Below are 23476 nucleotides of genomic sequence, written 5' to 3' on the forward strand. Positions count from 1 at the left end.
TTTTGTGGCTGAATAATACTCCATTGTGGGTGTATATTTTTAAGTGCCTCTGTGTGTGTACACATCTGAGTACATAGACATGTATATATATACACACACACATATATATGTATTTATACAGGTATAGATATAGATATATTGTACATAAATGTGTGTGTGTGTGTGTGTGTGTGTACCTAGATAAGTAGTAGTTTTGTAAAGGTTAACTTGCAGTGGTATTATTTGAACCTTCACAATAAGCATTTCTTATTCTATTACACTAAAATCCATTGTTCTGTTTTGAACTCTAAATGGATCTTTCTACTGTGTATACTTCTGTAGTATCATGCATTAGTCATTTGGGAAATACAGGTTCACTGAGTTATATAGGTCTTCTAAACATTGACACATTTCTTTATACAATATCAAAAAATCACATTTGTTAATATCATCTTTGACCTCATCAGAAAAGCCATTTAAGTGTTGGGAGGTGGTAATATGTTCAAGATGGCAGATACAAAATTTCCACACTTCTTATTTTCACTTGACAGTTTGAATTTTATCATTGACAGTTGTTTTCTTTAAGGTGGATGGTTCATTTTGTTCATTTTTGAGAAAATGCCAAGTCTACATAACTAATATTTATGTTAATCATTCTTCCAAGTGAAAAATGCATTCTGTGGAAAAAGCAGCTAGCTCAGTTTGCAACTCAAAACAATACTGTTCCTCAAGAAAACCATCCCTAAAAGAGACTCACCTATCCTTTACATCATTTTATGTGAAACGGACTCTTTATTTTTTGGAGAGCTTTTTAAAATGTGGAGGTGTAAAACTCTAAATGTAATCTACAGCAGAAACCACAGAAGAGACAGAGTTGGGGGGAGGAAAAGTCTAAATATGTGACCCACAATAACTAATTTAATATGCTATTGTTTATTAAAACCAGTACCGTTGGTATAAAATACTGCATTAAATGCTATTCATAGTATCTCAGAGAGTCAGTTCTTTTAAAAATGGAAACAACAAGAAAACATTATTCAACTGATGACATGGTTTGATATTTCTAACAGTGAAAAATGTAACAAAAGCATCCAAAGGCAAAAAATCTACAGCTGATCCCGCAGGAGGAGGTATTTTTAGGCAAGTTATTTTTTTAACATCATACTTCTTATTTTAATGTCTTCCTTATTAAGACATGCATTTGAAAATAGTTTTGTCGTACAGTTTTAGAGCAAGTTGTGGGTTTGAGTTATTGGGAAGAAAATAATCAAACTTTAAACTAGGTTTACTAATGGTAGATACTGTCCAAATTCCCTTTTCTTTCTACCATCATTACCAAAAGGTTTTATTAAGCCATAAATTTTCATCGCACTTTGCTCCATCCCTCCAATACTAGTCGTTTTGGTCCTGCATATAATTTAGACCACAGCACTCTGGCCGTCTTTAGAGTTGAGAACTGCAGTCTGGTTTATGTCCCGAGCATCCTTTATGTTTCAGCTGCACCTGTTCTCCTCACACAACCTGTGTTCTTCATGCAGTCTCATTCTTTAGTCAGCTATGTTGCTAAGATACCTGTGTTGTCACGAATTTCCTAACATGTTTTCAGTTCACATTTGCATACGTTTTGGCTGTCAAATGAGGAAACAGTATTTAAATTGCCCTTCTTTGCACCCCAGGCCAATAGTCCCTTTTTTTAAAGCACAAGATCTTTTAAGGAATGATCAGTAAAAGAAAGTAGCCTTATTTTTGGTATCAAATATATTCTGACAGCATCATTCAGACAGGCATCCATTTAAGGGTCTGAAGAATTCAGTGAGGCTTCCAAATGTGCCATGAACTTTGTGTGCTCATTCAACATTTCTTTCTTTATGGTCAGTCTTTCAGCATTTAGCACCTACTGTGTTCCAGGCACTGTTAGTGGTCAGACTGAGGGCCGATGATGGAAGTAGTTATCAGTACAATCACCCAGCACCCAGTCCCAGGGAGCTCTCTCCATGCCAGGTGCTGAGAATGCATGCTTCCACTCACTCCGTGCATTCCGCTGCGTGACCTCATCTCTTCCTCCCAACAAAGCTAAGGCGCTGTCGTCATTTCAGTTTTACACCGAAGAAACTGAAACTACCCCTAAGATCCCATAATGATAGTAAGTGGAGCTGAGACCTTTTACAGACAGTCTTTACCCAAGAGCCAAGCTTTTAACTTTTTAATTGTAGATAACACTGAATTTCAGTTAAAATTTGTTTTAACTCTTACTTTTGTATATATATTTTCTAATATTTATTTTGAGGGGGTTAGCAGGGAAAAGGGGGCAGAGAGAGAAGGAGAGACAGAGAATCGCAAGCAGGCTCCACACTGTTCGCAAGGAGCCCAACGTAGGGCTCGAACTCACAAACTGTGAGTTCGAAACCAAGAGCGGAAACCAAGAGTCGGATGCTTAACTGACTGAGCCACCCGGGCCCCTCTGTTTAACTTTTTTAGGCAGATAGAGGAGGAAGGTGTGTAAGTAGCAACTCCCTGCCTGCTGTTAACAATCAGAGGACTGTATGAGGTGGTCAGCAAACTGCCTTGTGGTTTGGATGTTAGAGGCCGCTGAAGGGACCTCAGGTTGGGAGAAGAAAGAGATCTGGGTGGAGAGCCATGCAGAAGTCAGTCACCTGAGAGATTCTCTCTTGAGAGGAGAAGAAGCTTGGAAGGAGGACAGCGACCGATCTCATGAGTGTGTTACTTTTCTTAGAAAATGTGGTTATCGGGATTAAAGCAGGATGGAATAACTCCATTACCCCTCCAGTACTTACCCCAATTATAATTGATTCATTAAATATATATTTATTTGTTTAATATCAGGTCCTTGTGAAAATAGCTAGGGCTCTATTCTCTGGTACTCACCAGTTTCACTAATGCCTAGAATATAGTATATATTCAAGAAAATATTTATTTATTTATATATTTTTAAGTAGGCTTCATGCCCAGCATAGAGCCCGACACAGGGCTTGACCTCACGACCCTGAAACGAAGACCTGAGGTGATACCAAGATCGGATGCTTAGCCAGCTGAGCCACCAGGCGCCCCTCAATAAAATTTTTTGAATGAAAACTATTTAGGAGAACTGTGTATTGTACAGATACACTTTGACAATTTCTGTATTTTCTTTTATTGAATTAGTGGGCTGTATGAAGTATTTATACTTTCTTGGGCCACGTGTATAAAACTCCAAATTCTTAGTTTTTTATACTATATTATAGTTTTAAAGATAAAATATATCTAATTATGTAATTCCTGCATTAGTCAGTTTGTGGAATCTCTGTGATAAGACCTAGTTAATTGTTTACCCATGAGATTGGAATGGCTTTCCACCTTGTAAATTATGTATGTCTGTTTGGTGAATTTTAATGGAAAGTTTAATTACCTCTTTCTAAAGACAGCTTAATTAGTTGCTCAGGAGACTGACTCCTCTGTCAATCCATTGGTTTGGAGGATACTTTTGTTGATTTATTTTTATTTAAGGAACACGAAAAGCCAATGCAAAAACAAGAATAAAAATAAAAAACAAAAAAAAGACAAGCTGCTCCATAACTCTTGGTGCAGGCTTGGTAGATATTTGACAAAGGTTCTGCATACACCTAATTAAAAGCAACAGATCATTTACTAACCGCCAACAAAATAATGAAGTAAGCGTTTAAATTGCCAGAAATTAATCACCAAGGCTGACCTTACTTCTCCGTAAACCATTTGTCAGGCTTAGAACTGAACTGGGGGTGGTCATGTTCACCTGTGCATATTTCTGCTTGCAGTTGGTTCTGGGTCTTTGTAACCGTGGCCTTTCCTAAGGTGACAGTCCGTCTCATCCATGTTAAGTGATCCTCTGCCCGGTCCCAGGGACGCAGAGCGGAGTAGGGAGAAAGGGAGTGTGAAGTCAGGAGTCCTGGGGCTCCATTGTGGCTCCTTTGCTTACCGATCACCTGCAAATACTTTAACGTCACAGAGTTTTCTTTCTGAAAAACAGGACTGTCAGAATGCCGTGCAGTAGTGTGTGTGGCAAAACCCTTTGTAGAATCTAAAGCTCTGTGTAAGTGCTCCTGAGCTGGGGGCAGTGTAAGAGCCTGACTTGGATTTTTTTTAACCAAAATATGCAGAAGAATACAGTAATGAAAGTTCCTGTAAAGTAAGACTAGAAGGGGATAGTTCGGCCCCAGTTACCTCACAGAGTACTTTGTGCCGTCACACGGCTGCAGAACCAGGCCCGCTGCTGGAAGGGCTCGCCCTCCGTCACCCGGGCCTGCTCTCCTGGAATGAGTGTGCGCTTCCTGCCACGAGGCAGAGTGTGCTGAACGTCCTCCTAGAACATCACTTTTACTCAGTAGTAATTGATTGAAAACATTTTTTATATTAAACATTTTTGTGTGGGCGCACTATGGGGGAGCTTAGAGAGCCACCCCTGGGTCCCTGCACATTGCTGGTTACTGTTGGTTGCTCTTGGGGACGCTTTGGTGGAAAAGGTGGTAAAGCTCTAGCCTAAGCTAGCTGGAGAGCCTTAAATAACATTTGACCTTATCAACTGAAGATCTTTGCTTAAATTATCTCCCATTATCCTATCCTTTGTAGAGGAGGAAAGCGGCGGGTGGATCCCTCCCAGTACAGTAAATGTCACTGGAAGATAGATGTTAAGTTACTGCTTTTAATCTTTTCTTCTTCCTGCGCACAGGAAGTTGATTGTAATCTGACTTTCTGTGTCTTATTGACTAATGTACAGATCATTTCTGGGCCTGGTGCAGATGCTTCAAATTACTCTTAAGATGTTGAAATGTGTGTGTGTGTGTGTATATATATATATATACACACGTATATATGTATATACATACATACATACATATATGTATATGAATCTATCTTTTATAAGTAAGGGGTAGTTAACGTTCTCTCTTAATTTCATTAGGATCTTTTGAACTAACACAACCTTCAGAAAATATACTATGGACACGATATAAAAAGTTGATTTTAGAAAGTGCCCAGATGCAGGCTATTTTTACTTTTTAACATAATTATCTTGATGTAAAACATGCCACACGACAGTGTCATTACAAGAAAACACAAGTTAGTGTCTAACAGTGCGGTTATAAATTATGCTCATGCTTATACTTCTTTTCAAAGTAATTGGTATGAAAGTTAAATTTTTTGCCTTCAGGCCACCATTGCCAATTTCAAACAATAGAAACAGGTTTTCAAAATAGGTATGCTTGAACTTCACAAATATACTTTATACCATGAGTCAACATTTATCTGTATTGAGGCTTAAAAAGACATTTTTCTTTTTATTTTAGGGACATCTCACAAGTTGGGAAGACAGGTGGTGGGGTAGGGGGAGAGAGAAAGAGAGAGAGAATCTTAAGCAGCCTCTACGCTCAGTACCAAGCCCAATGTGGGGCTTGGTCTCATGACCTTGGAATCATGACCTGAGCCAATATCAAGAGAGTCAGGTGCTAAACGGACTGAGCCATCTAGGCACCCAAAGGCTTAAAAACAATATTACAACAAATTACAATTAGAATATTTTAATCAAACTACACCTATAGGAAATATGCTTTTATAACTAAAGTTGAAATAAATTGGTAACAGGTTTTTGTTAAAATAAGCAAAACACACAGACTTCATCTCAGCCTAATCCATAGCAGTCACTGGAGGAATGAGAAAGCTAAAAATATCATGACCTACCTTTTATGATGACACACTGGCTTGCCTCTGTTAAATTGGTGATTGCAGAATGTTCACTGGACTGTACTAGCTTGTAATAACCTCACGTGGCAGTTTAAAATCTGAAAATGCTCCTAATAATATCAGTGTGAGTTGGTATTTTAGTTGTGTTTTCCAAATATATATTCTAACTAAAAGCTTTCCGAAAAAGTGATATGTCCAGGATTCCAGAGGTTTATAGTAGATATAAAACGCCTAATTGTTCATAAAGGGTTAGAGTCCCTCTAATTTCATCTCCTCTGTTACAGAACAATAATAGTATTTCTTTAAGTATAGCAGGTAATACATACCAAAAATATGAGTAAAACAAAAATCAAAATGTCAATGATACATTTCCTATTAGCCCCTCAGGTTTATTGAGGGGGAACATTTTCCCATGGGGGCCAATACCTGCTTTTGATTAGGAAGAACCAAGAAAGACTGTTGTTATGATCATTCCCATCCAACCAATCATTGGCAGTGGCTGAATATTGGAGAGTGTTAGACTAGAATGCTTCCTCGTGTAATTTTATGTATATTACACTTACATATTTCTTTGTAGTTCCATAACTAAGGACAGGAAACATCTTCCCATTTGTTTTGTCTTCCCAAAGCACCTATCATATAAGTTGTCATCAGTATATCGGTGCTGTAATCTAATATCCTTTAAGAACTTGTGCATAAAATATTCATAAAGTATGTTTTACATTATGGGGTATGTTTTTGTAGAATTGGTTGGAGAATATATTTATAAAGGAAAAAAAAAGAACTTGTAAATGAAAAAGTAAGACTGTCTTAGGAACTGATTTTAAAACTCACCCTTTATTTCTGAACAGAAATATGCAAAACCATCAAAAAAAGACACTGGCTCAGTTGGTTGAACATCTGACTCTTGATTTCGCCTCAGGTCATGATTCCACCTGGGGTTGTGGGATTGAGCCCTGTGTCTGGCTCAGCACTGAGTATAGAGCCTGCTTAAGATTCTCTCTGTTTCTCCCTCTGCTCGCTAGTTTACTGCCTCTTTTTCTCTCTCAAACAGAGAGACCTGGAAAAAGACTCAAAGAGGTAGAAGTTGCTTAGGTCCATCAAAGCACTGATTTGAAGCGGGGTGGGGGGGGGAGGCACTAGTTAGACATTTAGTGTTCCTGTGTCAGTTAGCAGGGCCATCTTAGTTGTAGAGGGTTCAACAAATGGCTTAACTCTCTGCATTCAGCACTCCGTTCATCTAACCCACTCCACTTGTTCTGATTTCTTTCTCATCAGCATCCTAATTATGTTTTGTTTCCAGTATAGGTATGTTACCAGAAAAGAGAATGTTGGTCACCTACTCTATGATAATTATATCTCATACTTACTATAGACTACTGTCATTCTGCTTTTATCTATCAGTTTTTTGAACCTGATATTTTAATATCCCTCTTGAGAAATATATATGTGATCACCTTGAGTTTCTGAGCCTATAAGACTAGGTACCAAACAAAAGCCTGTATTCAGCCAGGGCTGCCTTGTGGGGACTCATTGGAGATGGTTAACCTGGTGTTTCCCCATAGACACACACAGGTCTTTATCCCCTGTGTTCTGAGTGAGTATGAACCTTCTGTTTCCCTTTGGCTTTCTGTTACAAATATAGAGAACACCATGGAGCCCATTTAGTTGAGGACCTAGAAAGGTTCAGTGAGTTGGCTGGTATCAGTCAGAGCCGGGCTTGGAACCCGGGCTGTGCGCCTCTCCACCCCCTCTCGGGGCCCAGTGCTCTTCATGCAGAGTGAGAACACTCCCTCAGAACTGTTGCTTGGAACATTTGATCATTTCTGTTGTTTCCAAGGAATGCAAGGCTGCACTTTTTTTTGCTTGCATTATGTTTTCAAATGTCTTGTTTAAAATTACTGTATATGAGTCAGTCAGGGAGCCTGTTAGAGTGTACAGAGTTTGGGGATGTCAGTGTTAGTACAGTGTAATTTAAATTTATTAGACACTGAAATGAATGCATTGATGTGCTTTATTATCTGTTTAGCTGAATATTATGTTAATGCTAGAAGAGCTATGTAGTGAAGACTGAGGTAGGAATTACGATGTGCCTGATGCCAGCAGCATAAAAATTTAACACCCTAGAAGAATGTAAGAGTTTCCTGTGCAACGTAAAAAGTTATTTATCCCAACAGAACTTAAGAAATTTATAGAGTTCTGTATAGATGTCTTTACCGTTTGACCTAAAATGCATTTGAAAATTTTGATTAAGTGATGAATACAGTAGATACTGTACATTCAAATATAAGCAGTATGAAAATGCCTAGTGATCTGAAGAGTACTAGAATTTAAATGATACAGAAATTTATTTATATATAGCCTTTCAGAATTGCATGTTAACAATAGATGATATGGGAAGCAAGACATTCTAGAGGAAAGACACAGAATTTGAAGTCACATAGACCTGGTTCAAATCGTGTGCCCGTCACATTTTTAGTGACCCTGGGCAAGGTACTTAACCTTTCAAAGCTTCTGTTCCATCATATCCAAGTAAGAATTATATACCCTATTAATTGGGTTTTTTTTCATGTTTACTTATTTTGGGAGAGAAAGCATGTGTGTGCAGGGGAGGGACAGAGAGAGATGGAGAGAGAGAGGATCTTAAGCAGGTTCCACACCCACCATGGAACCCGACATGGGGCTTGATCTCACGACCCCGAGATCATGACCTGAGCTGAAATCATGAGTCAGATGCTCAACCAACTGAGCCACCCACATGCCCCTACCTCATTGATTGTTTTAACAACTACATCACCATGTAAACGATTTCCTAGTGTAGTGCCATGCAGTTGTCAGTGAGTAAATGTAAGGTGACATTGTTGCTAAGAACCTCGGCATATATTCCACTCGTGTCTCTAATGGAGAGAAATTAGATTATGAGTTATAATTCAGGAGAAAGGTATGAATAATCTGTGTATCTAGGGTGAGCTTTGCTTGGATCCATCAGTCTTCCTGATATAACTTGATATTGGAAGTTTTAGGAAAGCTGCTTTTGTTTTGTTTTTTATTGTAGTTACAATGTGATAGTTTCAGGTACACAACATAGTGATTCTACAGGTCTTTACATCGTGCTGTACTCAACACAGGTGTGGCTACTGTCCATCACCGTGCAACTGTGTAACACCACCACTGATTATATTCCCTCTGCTGTGCCTTTCATCCCTGGATGTAGTCCTTCCGTAACTGGACGCCTGTATCTCCTACTTCCTTCACAGTTCTCTGTATTTATGGTCTGTTTTTGCTTTTGTTTGTTTTGTTTTGTTTTTTAGATTCTACATGTAAGGGAAATCATTTTACCTGACTCATTTTACCTAGTATAATACCTTCTAGGTCCATTCATGTTGTTGCAAATGGCAAGATCTCATTCTTCTTTATGGCTGAGTAATCCTTCTGTGTGTGTGTGTGTGTGTGTGTGTGTGAGTGTGAGAGAGAGAGAGAGAGAGAGAGAGACAGAGAGAGAGAGAGAGAGAGAGAGAGACATCTTTGTCCATTCATCTATGGCTGACATTTGGGTTGCTTCCACATCTTGGGTATTGTAAATAATTCTACAGTAAATATAGGGGTGCATGTGTCTTTTTAAATTAGATGTTTTCATCTTTGGGGGTAAATACCCAGTAGTGGAATTTCTGGATCATATGGTATTTATATTTTTAACTTTTTGAGGAACCTTCATACTGTTTCTCAGGGGGGCTACACCAGTTTACATTGCCACCAACAGAGCATGAAGATTCCTTTTCCTCCACATCCTCACCAACATTTGTTATTTCTTTTCTTTTTGATTCTAGTCATTCTGACAGATGCAAGGTGGTATCTCATTATGGTTTTAATTTGCATTTCCCTTATGATTAGTGATATTGAACCTCTTTTCATGTGTCTATCTTCTTTGCAAAAATGTCTATTTAGGTCCTCTACCCATTTTTAATCAGATTATTTGGCTTTTGGCTGTTGAGTTGTATCCGTTCTTTGTATATTTTAGATGCTAACCCGTCATTGGGTGTGTCAGTTGCCAATATCTTCTCCCATTCAGTACGTTGCGTTTTTATTGTTTTTAAAATTTTTTTATGTTTTTTATATATTTTTGAGAGACAGAGAGAGATCGCGTGAGCAGGAGAGGGTCAGAGAGAGAGGGAGATACAGAATCTGAAGCAGGCTGCAGGCTCTGAGCTAGCTGCCAGCACAGAACCTGATGCGGGGCTCCAACCCACAAACTGTGAGATCATGACCTGAGCTGAAGCCTGACGCTTAACCGACTGAGCCACCCAGGCGCCCCACCTTTTCATTGTTAATGGTTTCCTTTGCTGTGCAATGGCTTTTTATTTTGGTATAGTCCCAGTAGTTTATTTTTGTTTTTGTTTACCTTGTCTGAGGAGACATATCTATAAAAACATTGTTAATGTGGATGTCAAAGAGATTATTGCCTATGTTTTAGGAGTTTTGTGGTTTCAGACCTCACATTTAAACATTTATTTATGTATTTTGACGGGGCGCCTGGGTGGCTCAGTCGGCTAAGCCTCCGACTTCGGCTCAGGTCAGATGTCAAGATGTCACGTTTGTGGGTTCGAGCCCCACATCAGGCTCTGTGCTGACAGCTCAGAGCCTGGAGCCTGCTTCTGGTTCTGTATCTACTCTCTCTGCCCCTCCCGGACCCTCATGCTCTGTCTCTCGCTGTATCAAAAATAAATAAAACATTAAAAAATTTTAAATAAATAAACATTTATTTATTTTGAGAGAGTGTGTGCACGCATGTGAGCTGGGGAGGAGCAGAGAAAGAGAGAGAGAGAGAGAGAGAGAGAGAGAGAGAGAAGCCCAAGCAGGCTCCATGCTGCCAGCGTAGAAGCATAGAGCCAGACATGGGGGCTCAAACTCATGAACCATGAAATCAAGACCTGAGCCAAAATCAAGAGTCAGACACTTAACTGACTGAGTCACTCAGGTGCCCCGAGATCTCATATTTAGATCTTTAATCCATTTTGAGTTTACTTTTGTGTGTGGTGTGAGAAAGGGGTCCAGTTTCATTCTTTTACATGTGGCTGTCCAGTTTTCCCAGCACCATTTATTGAAGAGACTGTTTTTTCACCAGTGTATATTCTTGTCTCCTTTGTCATAGATTAATGGACGATTTAATCATGGGTTTATTTCCAGGCTCTCCATTCTGTTCCGCTGATTTGTGTGTCTGTGTCTGTTTTTGTGCCAGTCCTGTACTCTCTTGATCGCTACAGATTTGTAATATACCTTGGGATCTAGGACTGTAATATTGCAGCGTTGTTCTTTCACAACATTGCTTTGGCTATTCGGGGTCGTTTGCAGTTCCATACAGATTATAGGACTGTTTGTTCTAGTTCTGAGAAAAATGCTGTTGGTATTTTGATAGGGATTGAACTGAATCTGTAGATTGCTTTGGGAACATGGATATTTTAACAATATTCTTCCAGTTCGTGAGCACGGAATAGTGTTCCATTGTATCGTCCTCAGTTTCTTTCATCAGTGTTCTATAGTTTGCAGAGTGTAGGTCTTTCACCTCCTTGGTTAAGTTTCTTCCTAATTATTTTATTCCTTTTGGTACGATTGTAAATGGTATTGTTTTCTTAATTTCTCTTTCTGCTACTTAGTTGTTGGTATATGGAAGGAAACAACTGATTTCTGTATATTGATTTTGTATCATGTGACTTTACAGAATTTTTTTATTACTTCTGATAGCTTTTTGGTGGAGTCTTTAGGGTTTTCTGTGTATAGTATCATGTCATCTGCAAATAGTGAGTTTAACTTCATCTTTATCAATTGGATGCCTTTTATTTCTTTTCCTTGCCTGCTGTGGCTAGGACTTCCACTTCAGTGTTGAATAAAAGGGGAAAGAGTGGATATCCTTGTCTTGTTCTTGATCTTAGGAGACCTCAGTTTTTCACCATTGAGTATAATGTTAGCTGTGAGTTTTATATCCTTTATTATGTGTAGAGATATGTTCCTCTAAACCGATTTTGTTGAGGTTTTTATCATGAGTAGATGTTGTACTCTGTCAGATGCTTTTTCTACATCTGTTAAGATGACCATATTTTTATCCTTCATTTTGTAAGCATGATGTATCATGCTGATTGATTTGTGAATATATAACTATCCTCACATCCCTAGAATAAATCCCAATTGATTGTGGTGACTGATCCTTTTAATGTATTGTATAATGTGGTTTGCTAATATTTTGTTGAGGACTCTTGCTTTCACGTTCAGGGATATTTTATATTGGGGATATTGGCCTATTTTGTGTGTGTGTGTGTGTGTGTGTGTGTGTGTGTGTGTGTGTTGCTTTTATCAGGTTTTGATATCAGAGTAATGCTGGCCTCATAGAATGTATCTGGAAACATTCCTCTCTCTTTTGTTTTTTGGAATAGTTTATGGAGAGTAGATGCTAGTTCTTCTTTAAATGTTTGGTAGAATTTACCCACGAATCCATCTGATCCTGGACTTTTGTTTGTTGGGAGCTTTTTGATTACTTGTTCTCTTTTCATTACTAGTAAACGGTGTGTTCCGATTTTCTATTTTTGCATGATTCAGTTTTGTTTGTATGTTTCTAGGAATTTATTTCTTCTAGGTTGTCCCAACTGGTTGGTATATAATTTTTCATAGTATCCTTTTAGAATCCTTTGTATTTCTGTGATGTTCTTTGTTACCTCTCCTCTTTCATTTCTAATTTTACTTATTTGGGTCTTCTCCTTTTTATTCTTGATGAATCTGCGTAAAGGTTTATCAGTTTTGTTTATCTTTTCAAAGAACCAGCTCTTCCTTTCACTGATCTTTTTTGTTGTGTTTTAGGCTCTATTTCATTTATTTCTACTCTGATCCTCATTATTGCCTTCCTTCTATTAACTGTGGGCTTTGTTCTTTCTTTTTCTACTTCCTTTAGGTATAAGATTAGATTTTTATATTGGAATTTTTTCTTGTTTCTTAAGGTAGGACTGTAACAGAATAAATTTCCCTCTTTGAACTGCTTTCACTGTGTCCCAAAGATTTTGGATCATTGTGTTTTATTTTCATTTGTTTCCATGTATTTTGTATTTCTTCACTGACCTGTTGTTCTTTAAGTAACATGTTGTTTAGCCTCCACATTTTTATGGGATTTTCAGTTTTTTTACTTGTAAGTGATTTGTAGTTTCACAGCTTTATAGTCAGAAAAGATGCATGATATGATTTCAGTCTTCTTCAATTTACTGAGACTTGTTTTTATAGCCTGACATATGATCTGTTTTGGAGAATGTGCCATGTGCACTTGGAAAGAATATTATTCTATTGTTTTTGGATAGAATGTTCTGTGTATATCTGTTAAGTCTCTGTGGTCTAATGTGTTCTTCAAATATGCTATTTCCTTTTTGATTTTATACCTGGATGATCTATCCATTGAGATAACTAGGGTGTTAAAGTCCTGTACTATTATTGTACCGTAGTCAATTTCCCCCTTTATGTCTGTTAATATTTGCTTTATGTATTTAGGTGCTCCAATGTTGGGTGCATAGATGTTTACAATTGTTATATCCTCTTGTTGGATTGATCTCTTTATCATTAGTTAAAGCCCTTCTTTGTCTTGCTACAGTCTTTATTTTAAAGTATCCTTTGTCTGAATTTTGCTACTTTAGCTTTATTTTTTCACTTTTGTTTGCATGATATTTTTCCTTCACTTTCAGTCTGTATGTGTGTTTGGGTCTGAAGTGAGTCTTTTATAGGCAGCCTATAGATGAGGCTTGTTTGTTTGTTTGTTTTTTATCTCACCACCCTGTGTCTTTAAAAAATTATTTTTAATGTTTATTCATTTTTGAGAGACAGACAGAGACAAAGCACATGTGGGGGAGAGAGAAAGAGAGACACAGAATCTGAAGCCAGCTCCAGGCTCTGAGCTGTCAGCACAGAAGTCGACAGGGGGCTTGAACTCACGAACCGCAAAACCTGATCTGAAGTTAGACACTTAACCAACTGAGCCACCTAGGTGCCCCCACCCTGTGTCTTTTAATTGGAGCATTTAGACCATTTACATTTAAAGTATTAATAGCTAAATATACATTTTCCTCTCAGTCATTGCTTTCTGGTTGTTTTTGTAGCTCTTCTTGCTTTTTTCTTCTCCCCTTGCTCTCTTTCCTTTTGATTAATGCTTGTCTTTACTGTTATTCTCACCTTTCTTTTTCTTATTTTTTGCGTAGCTATGACAGGTTTGGGGTTTGGGGTTACCGTAAGGTTCATGTTTAACTTCCTCAGTATATATTAGTTTATATTAAGTTGATAGTCTTTAAGTTTAAGCACAACACATTCTTTAAAACTTCTATTCTTTCTCTGCCACATTATATGTATATCTATTCCTATTTTACATCTTCTCATTTATACTTTTTTTATAATTATCTCCTTTTCTTTTCTACTTTAAGAACTTCCCTTAACATTTCTTGTAAGGCCAATTTAGTGGTGATAAGCTCCTTTAACTTTTGTTTGTGTGAGAAACTCTGTCACTCTCCTTCTGTTGTGAATGATAATCTTGCTGGGTGGAATATAAGGGTTGTAGCCTTTTTTTTTTCAGTTCTTTGAATATATCATGCCACCCCCTTCTGCCTTACACAGTTTCACCTGAAAAACCATATGATAGCTTTATGGTGTTCTCTTATATGTAACTATTTACTTCTCTCTTACTGCTTTTAAAATTCTCTCTTTCCCTGTCTTCTTTAACATTTAAATTATTATTTGTCATGGTGTGGACTTCCTTGGATTCATCTTATCTGGAATTGTCTTTGCTTCTTGAACCTGGATGTCTGTGTCCTTCCCCGGGTTAGGGAAGTTTCCAGTTATCATTTTCAGTTATCCAGTTATCCAGTTTTCTGCCCCTTTCTCTCTTCCTTCTGGGACCTCTGTAATGTGAATGTTTGTTCAGTTAATGTTGTCTAAGAGATCCCTTAATCTATCCTCATTTTTAAAATTCTCTTTTTCTTTTTACGATTCAGCTTGTGTGCTTTCACTGTTCCAGATTGCTGATCTGTTCATCTGCTAACCTGCTGGTGATTTCCTCTAGTGTATTTTTCATTTCAGTTATTGTATTCTTCAACTCTGATTGGTTCTTTTTAATATTTTCTTTCTCTTGTTGAAGTTCTCACTGAGTTCTTCTACCCTTTTCTTCTCATTTTGCTGGACTTGTTTCTGTAAATTAGGTAGAACACCTACTTCTAAACTCATAGGAATGGTTTTGTGTATGGTCACCCCCTGTGTATACTGTGTGTGCCTGTGACGGGCTGGCTGGAGCTCCAATGGGGTTGGGGGTCCCAGGGTACTGCATACCGGTGGGATGGCTAGAACTGAAGAGGGCATGGGTGGGGGCAGTCCCAGAGCTGTCAGTACAGAGAGCTACCTGACAGGACAGCTGAAGCTGAAGTGGGTGTAAGCCAGGGGGTCCTGGGGCTCCCTGCACAGAGGACACCCTGGTATGACACCTTATGTTGAAGTGAGCATAGGCCAGGACTCTTCTGGGGCTCTTTGTGCGAAGGGTACCCTAGCAGGACAGCTCAAGCTGAAGTGGGTGCAGTTGGGGGTGTCCTGGGGTGCTCAGTACTAAGGGCACGCTGGCAGGGCAGTTAAAGCTAAAGGAGGCGGGAGCCAGCAGGTGCCAGAGGGTTCTGCACTGGGATTGCTTGAGCAGGTCATCCGGAGCTGACGTGGTGCCGGCATGGTGCACTCCAGGGTGCCTTATGCTTGTGTCGCCTTGGTAAGACAGCTGCAGCTGCAGTGAATGCTGACCAGGGCTGTCCTGGTGTACCCCAGGTTGGACCCTGAGCGCGCAGTGTGGGCTGTGTGAGATGTGGCAAGTCAGCTGCACTCCTGTCTGTGCTGCAAGGTGGAGGGGGAATGTAAACGGTGGCATTCGCCAGCCCCTGCTACTCCGAGAGGTCCGTCAGCTCCCCTGCCATTTAGCGGAGTCCTGGGGCTAGATCTTTGCCACTGTAGTTGTGTTTTCTTAAACTCCAACCTGCTCACAGTCCCTAGTACTGTCCCTTCCCCTGCAGTTCACAGCTTCAGAAGTAGTGGTTTCCAGCGTTTCTGTCTGTCTGTCTTGCCATTCTCTATGTGGTCTTTGTTGTGCAGAAGCTGGTCGGTCAGTCCTCCATCCTTCAGGAGGAATCACTCTATATAAGTGTAGATGTGGCATGTCCGTGGATGAAGATATACGTGTAGCTGTGGCATGTCCATGGATGAGGTGCCTTCAGGGTCTTCCTGTGTCACCCTCCTGGACCCCCAAAATCAAAGCTGTGTTCTTAGTATCTGAATGTTACCATTTTATAGAAATTATAGAATTTTGCTAAACCTGAACCAGGTTTACCAAATAGTTAATCCAGTTCCTTTTCACCTCTCCAAGCCTCTGGGCCATGCCAGCTAGAACATTCCTTTAGGGTGCCTTTCTGATGGAATGCTGACTTGACTTAGTTAACTAGAACATTGTGTTCACGGGTCTGTGGTATCATGATGATGTTACAGAGGAGGTGGCTGGCTGTGTGAGGTCCCTCCAGTTTCTTAGAGAACATTCTTTTTTTTAAAGGTCAACTATTATTTTTAATGTTTTTTATTTTTGTTTTTGAGAGACAGAGAGAGACAGTGCAAGCAGGGGAGGGTCAGAGAGAGGGAGACACAGAATCCAAAGCAGGCTCCAGGCTCTGAGTTAGCTGCCAGCACAGAGCTCAACATGGGGCTCGAACCCACAAACCATGAGTTCATCACCTAAGCCGAAGCCAGACGCTTGACCGACTGAGCCACCCAGGCGCTCCTAGAGAACATTCTTTTTCCCCCTCATCCCTCCAGCTTTCTTTTTTTCCATAATATTTTATTGTCAAATTGTTTTCCATACAACACCCAGTGCTCTTCCCCACAAGTGCCCTCCACCATCACCACCACCTCTTTTCCCCCTCCCCCTTTCCCTTCAACCCTCAGTTCATTTTCAGCATTCAATAGTCTCTCAAGTTTTGCATCCCTCTCTCTCCCCAACTCTCTTTCCCTCTTCCCCTCCCCCTGGTCCTCCGTTAGGTTTCTCCTGTTCGACCTATGAGTGCAAACATATGGTTTCTGTCCTTCTCCGCTTGGCTTATTTCACTTAGCATGACACCCTCGAGGTTCATCCACTTTCCTACAAATGGCCATATGTCATTCTTTCTCATTGCCATGTAGTACTCCATCGTGTATATATACCACATTCTTAATGAGTTCTGATGTTCAGTAATTACAGATACATTCCTTGGCATAAGTCTTGGTCCCATATTAAAAACTAAGTGTTTGTGGAAAAAGAAGTATAATCCGTCATTTGTACCTTAGTGCGAATAAGTTAATAAGACTCTTCCCTGTAAGCAGGTTTTGAGGTGGGAAGGTGGAGAGAACAAGGCAGGCTCAGAGTTTGAGCCTGGGGGTTGAGATCGCCAAGACAGGATAAGAAAGGATTGCAGAACGCTGATGCTTACGATGGATCCTTGAAGCATCTGGTTACAGTTAGACCTAAAGTTCACAGTGCTTAGGTCAGTGGCCTTGGCCCTCTTATGTGTGTGTCAGAGTCCCAGTGAACTAACCCTGATCTTGGAAATAAAAGTCCCTAGATACAGAGAAAGGAGGGAAGCTTCTATTTATTGATTACTGCCTGTACCAGGAATAATGCAAAACACTTCCCATATATTATTTCACATAATTCTATAATATAAGCACTTTTAATCAGTTTTACACATGAAGAAACAAAGACTCAAAGAAATAATTTGACCAGGATATGCCACAGCCAGGAAATCTAGAGCCCCTAGATTCTCTTGTACTACACTTGGTGAAAACGAGGGGCTAGTTTAGCACAAATACCATATTATTACTAGACAGACAACAGTGTAGTGGGTGAGTGGAGGAAATTTATTTGAATAATAGCAAATATGTTCCCTTCCACGTTCACCTATTTCCCACTTCTGTTCTTTTTCCTCACAGCTGCCTCCTGCTACCCACACACCCCCTTCTCCGTGTTACGGGCAGAGGTAGAAACAGAGAGGGTGTGGGATCTGCCTGTTGTGTGTCTTTTTCCAGGCTAGTGTCCCTCATTCAGGTGAACGTACAAAAGTGGTATCAGTGTCCAGGATGACCAGAGTTAGGTCTAAGGCAGGCCAAAGAGTCGCAGTCAAAATGAAAAGCTAAATACTGCCGCTGTTTCCAGCAAGAATGGCCTTGTGGGAAACGTGCCCTCCCAGTTTAGATCCCCACCCAGTTAAGCCACTTTATGGAACCAGAATGTGAGGGGGCTGTGTCCCTAACACCTTGGATTTATCTCCTCCTCTTACAAGCTAGCAGAAAGAGCTTCCAGCCTTTGGAGACATAACAAACTTTTGATTTCCTGACTATGACTGTGAGTATTTCCTTATCTATAAAATATTCATTATATAACCTACCCCTGGGATTGTTGTGAACAGTAAATAGGACAGTATGAAATATGAAGCAGTGTTCCCGACTTCTTTTCCAAATGCTGCTAATCTTTTCCTTTTACACTTTCCACTCTGCTTCCCCCCCATTCCTGCTCCCTCAGCTAATATGCATTTATATCCATTTTAAAAGACAGGATTGGGGGTGCCTGGGTGGCTCAGCTGGATAAGTGTCCGACTTTTGATTTTAGTCATTATCCCGGGGTCACGGGGTTGAGCCCTGCCTTAGGCTTCATGCTATGGGTGGAGCCTGCTTGAGATTCTCTCTTCTCCCTCTCCCTCTTTCAAAAAAAGAAAAAGAAAAAAGATTAGGACTAGAAATTGGGAGATTTGATAAAGACCATAATCCATACGAAGGGTCAGGAGTTTCCAGGCATGTCTGTATGGTATAAACCAAAAGTTGACTGATCTACCAACTCTTTGAGGACTAGAACCTGTGTCTCATATGACACAGCATAATCTGTGGCTAATATTTGGCAGGACACCCCTATAATACCAACATTTAATGAGTCCTAACTAGCTGCAGACAGTCTTTTCCTCTTTTCTGTCCTCTCTTTTAAACTGCCCAGTTTCGGTATGTAAATGAGGCAAGCAAGGCGCTAAGCAAGTCTCCCAAGGTCAGGATTCAAACTTTGGTGTTTCTGATTTCAAATTCTTTTTTTTTTCTCCCCTAATACACTGCTTCAAATAGCTGCCTTCGTTTGTTTTTGGTTTTGTTTTTTTAACCAAGTATTTGATAGACCTTTATTTGTACAAGCTACTGTGCTAAATTCAGGGTTTATACTAAGATGTAGAAGACCCAGTCTATATGAACGCACAGGAACTGTGGTAGGAGGTAGAATGTGATACATTGTGTAATTGAGGACCCAGCGAAGGGCCCTGAGGTTCATGGAGGGTAAAATCACATCTAATTGGTGATCATCACAGGCTCCATGAAGGAGGGGTGTCCAGATGGCGCCTTGCAGGTTGCATTGCCTATTGCGTGTACTGTGCAGTGAACTTGAGATCTGGGCATCTTAGCTGCTATTACTTTTTCTTACCATCCATTGTTACTCATTACTTATTCTTACCGTCTACTGCTGCTCTTTGAAATCGAAAGGAGAAAGTAACTGGAGAAACCACCTTGAAGAGAGTCCGCGAGGAAAACAACTACCCTCAGACTTCAAAACCTCCTCTCACTTTCTCATTTGGGTGGATGGATGTAACATAATGTTTAAGAGCCCACCTCTTACCTGTCAACTACTGGAGGCCTCAGTTCTTCCAGCTGTGAAGTGAGGATGCATCATAGGCATCTTCTGTGGATTTAATGGGATTCTATATGTAAAGTGCTTAGCTTTGCTAGGTGCCCAGAACACAGATACTTACTGATGAGTAAGTATCTCATTGAGAGCAAAATTAATGGAGAAGTTGCTTGATAGCAAGTTATGGAAGGCATCTTAGTGACCAGATCCCTAGCCCTTTGAGGGTAGCTAAGAACTTCATCCTGAGCTGTTGTTTTCTATCTCCTTATTGCCCTGGGTAGCTGCCCAAATTGCAGTTAATCCAGTATGTCTCAATGAAATACAAAAATTATTCAGGAAGAACAGTATGACTGTGCAGAGGCCGCAAGGAGACTTCGCCTGTCAATGACCAAATGCTCACTTCTGCCCAGCCAAGAGTTTTCTTTACCATTAGTCTTTTTATGCTGTGGTTGAACTCTAGTTACTATAGCTGAAGGACTGGGGATGGTCTATAATCAAGAACCTTGATCAGAAATACTCAGGGAAGTTAAAAAAAAAAAAAACTACTTTCGGTTACATGGGTGATTATTTTCTTTAACTTAGTAATGTAAACATGAAGTGTTAAAACACTGTAGAGAAAAAAAATACTGTTAAATTTACTTTGAAATCTGTTTTTCTAGTGTCTCCTGAGAGTCAGATAAACTTCGTCTTACATTGTACATGACTAAAGAGTTGGTTGGTGTTTATATTTTTAGTTATCACATGACAAACTAGGTCTAAGCTGAATTAGGTTAGGCAAGGAAAATTCTTTACATTGTATTTTCTTTTAGAACAGCATTTTTTTGATCTTATATTAATCACATAAGGATATAAATTTGTGGAAATGAAACATCTATAGGTATAAATATTAACTTCTGCCTTTTATTTACCTAGAAAAAATTTTTAAACTTTTTTTCTTTAAGTATATATATATATTTTTAGTAATGTCTGCACCTAACATGGGGCTCAAACTCACAGCCCTGAGAACAAGAGTCACATGCTCTTCCAACTGAGCCAGCCAGATGCCCTAGAATTTTTTTTTAGGAGTAAGACATTTAAAAAAAATTTTATTTATTTATTTATTTTGAGAGAGAGAGAGGGAAGGACAGAATCCCAAGCAGGCTCCATGCTGTCAGCGCATGGAGCCTGTCATGGAGCTCGATCTCACAAACTGAGATCATGATCTGAACCAAAATCAAGAGTCCAGATGCTTAATTAACTGACTGAGCCACCCAGGTGCCCCAAGAGTACGACATTTTTAAAGAAGGAACTATGGAGTCAAGTAAATTAAAAAAAAAAATTTGGGTATGTTTAGAAAATTGGTCATTCAATATTTCTAATCTCTAGCATGGTTTAATGACAACTTCATGCCCTAATTAAACCAGAATCCACATTGGGCATATGCCCTGTATAGATTATGAAATCTGAGATAAATGTGCTAAGCAAATGGACTGAATGCATTTAAATATGGTTTGTGATTCTTTAAGTACTGTGTAACAATTTGAATCATAACGGGTTAAACTTCATTACTGTAATGTGAGGAAACAAACGGGAGATGTCTAGGGAACCAGAATGGGAACATTTGGGCTTCTTATATCAGCTTTGCAAAATGTATAGGTATTGCTCTTAAGTGGAGCTGGGTTTGAGTCCCTTACCCAGCACCCCTCCCACTGCATATCAGCAAACAAGCATCCCAGGGTCCTAGAAGCACAGTCACATCTGGGACCTGTGTACGTGAGAAATTATTCCCAGCTGTCTCCCGCTATGGTCTGGTCTCAAGCTCTGTGAATTAAGAATGTTGAGACTAATAATTAAAATAAAGATTGGATCCATTTAAGTATAGTTTCACAACAGAACTCCTCCTTGTGGGGACCTTGCAGGGAGACTAACCCAACCACTCCAGGGTGTTACCAGAGTTCTGTGCATGCTCTTTGTTCTACATGAAAAGAATATGCTATCTAGTTAAACTCCTTTTCTTTTTCATCGAAATACTTACCAGCTTTTGCCCATCTTGAATAAAATTGGGTTTTGTTAACTAACTTCAGTCCATATGCACAAAGGAGGATATAGATTAACCTTTCGTAATTTGCCAGGCAGGAATGGTAAATTTTTGGGGGGCTGTATGTCAGTCTTCCTTTGCTTTTAATAGGTAAACGAAATATTCCATTTTGTGATCACGCATGACTCATTCATTGCTCATTGTCTTCCCACTGATTTTTTTTCCTGCCTTGAGCCAGCAAGAAAACCTTACATGAGAGGAGGGAGGAAAAGAGACAGAGTTGAGGAATATAATACTTAAATACTGTTGCTTGATTTTCATTGGTTATCTCCTTTCTTACGGTGGCCAGTCTGATTCAGCCTTCCTTGTCAAATCCCTTCCGTCCCCACCCTCCCTGCTAGGGGCTTCACAGGGTGTCTGTTGCTAGAAGCTGACTACAGGCAGTATGTAGGCATCTTTCATTCAGAATGGACAGCAATATAGTGAATAGAGGAGGAAGCTTTTAGAAATGTATCATTTGTCAAAACTGCATGGCTTTTAAAAAGGGATAGAGAGATGCTGAATGTTTTGTATGTTAGCATCGACTCTTTATTTCTGTTCAGACTCTTAAGTTTTCAGAAGCTTAAATATAGAGCCCTTTAAAAAAAAAAGAGGGGGGAAGAAAGAAGAATTTTTCTGGTTAGTCGACCTCTTTTTAAGAAGTGCTTCATCATCCTCCTCCACCTCTCCGCGATGTTTCTCTGCAGCTCTCTGTAGATTAGGGTTCTGTGCTGGCTGGCAGAATGCTCATTTGTTAGCTGAATAGAGTTCATCGACAGACCTAGATCAATATAGGTTTTATTTCTTTCCTGTGAATTCCAAAATGCCATCCAAAGAGTCTTGGTCGGGTAGGAAAACTAATAAAGCTGCAGTTCACAAATCAAAACAAGAGGGCCGTCAGCAAGATTTATTGATAGCAGCCTTGGGAATGAAACTGGGTTCTCAAAAGTCGTCTGTGACAATCTGGCAACCTCTGAAACTCTTTGCTTATTCGCAGTTGACATCACTTGTTAGAAGAGCAACTCTGAAAGAAAACGAGCAAATTCCAAAATATGAAAAGGTTCACAATTTCAAGGTAAGAATATTTGTTTTTAACCTTTTCTTAGAAGAAAGGAAATGCACATTGCTTGATCTATGCACTATTAAAGGAATATCTTTTGATGTCTTTTTCAAACTACCATGACTGGGCTAAAATATTCTTGCTATTTAAGGAATGAAGATGTTTTAAGCATGATTTTATTTCAGGAATAGCTGACTAAAGCTAATCGAATCCAACTCCATTTTCTCGAATGCTGATTTAGTATTCTGTTTAATCAGTGTACACTCAGTGGTAAAGTCTTGACTGACATTTAAAAGGTCTCATTCAGTACTGATTTCGGCATTATTTTTATGATGCAAATCTGTCTAACTACCTTTGTCAGATACTTAGTGAGAGGATTAGATCTTATCTCCGTCCGGTTCTGGTGAAAAGCTTTGGCTAGAAGAGGCATGTGTTGTTGCATCTGGATGGAGCAGATGGTCTGCATTTCCCACGGTTTCTGTCTTTTCTCCTCTGTTAATGACTGACCATGACCAGAGGAGGTGGCTGCCATCACACCGTTCCTGCTCACACGGGCAGCTCCTCTTGACTGTCTGAATATTGCTTTCCCCTCGTGTGTGTTTTTAATTGTGTTAAAGTATTTTACTAACTATACTTGAATCATCTTTCGTCAAGCTGGTATGTATGTTGATTCAAGTTGCCTGCGTGTACAGCATGATGGCAGGCCTTGAACTTCCGGCGTTTGCAGCCTGGCTGAAGAAACCTAGCGTGAGGCTGTGCACGAGAACACCCAGGGACACTCCCCGGGTGGACACACCAGCAGTGCTACAGTAACTTCAAGTACTTACACAACTTTACGAAGAAGTTTTCGGTTTTCAGTTTAGACAGAATGTCAGTCGTTTTCATATCAGAGGGTATATGGTTTCAAAAGATGATAGGCTGAGAAACTCTGATCTACCATTTA

General features: G+C 39.6%; 1 protein-coding gene across 3 annotated transcripts in view; it reads left to right on the plus strand.

Moving 5' to 3' along the window:
- CHN1 (chimerin 1) overlaps positions 1-23476 on the plus strand; it is an 83824-nt gene that overhangs the window by 13870 nt on the left and 46478 nt on the right. Inside the window, exons 1-2 of one of the 3 annotated variants that reach the window (XM_029934362.1) lie at positions 21800-21877; positions 22471-22548. Coding sequence is in view for 2 of the 3 variants with exons in the window: in XM_029934360.1 (XP_029790220.1) it covers positions 22297-22548 (252 nt within the window). In the remaining variant the exon portion in view is untranslated. Of the gene's footprint in view, positions 1-21799; positions 22549-23476 lie in introns of those variants that run through there. The other 2 variants (XM_029934361.1, XM_029934360.1) reach the window with 2 other exon arrangements.

The sequence above is a fragment of the Suricata suricatta genome, chromosome 3, assembly GCF_006229205.1.
Source record: "Suricata suricatta isolate VVHF042 chromosome 3, meerkat_22Aug2017_6uvM2_HiC, whole genome shotgun sequence".
NCBI lineage: Eukaryota > Metazoa > Chordata > Mammalia > Carnivora > Herpestidae > Suricata > Suricata suricatta.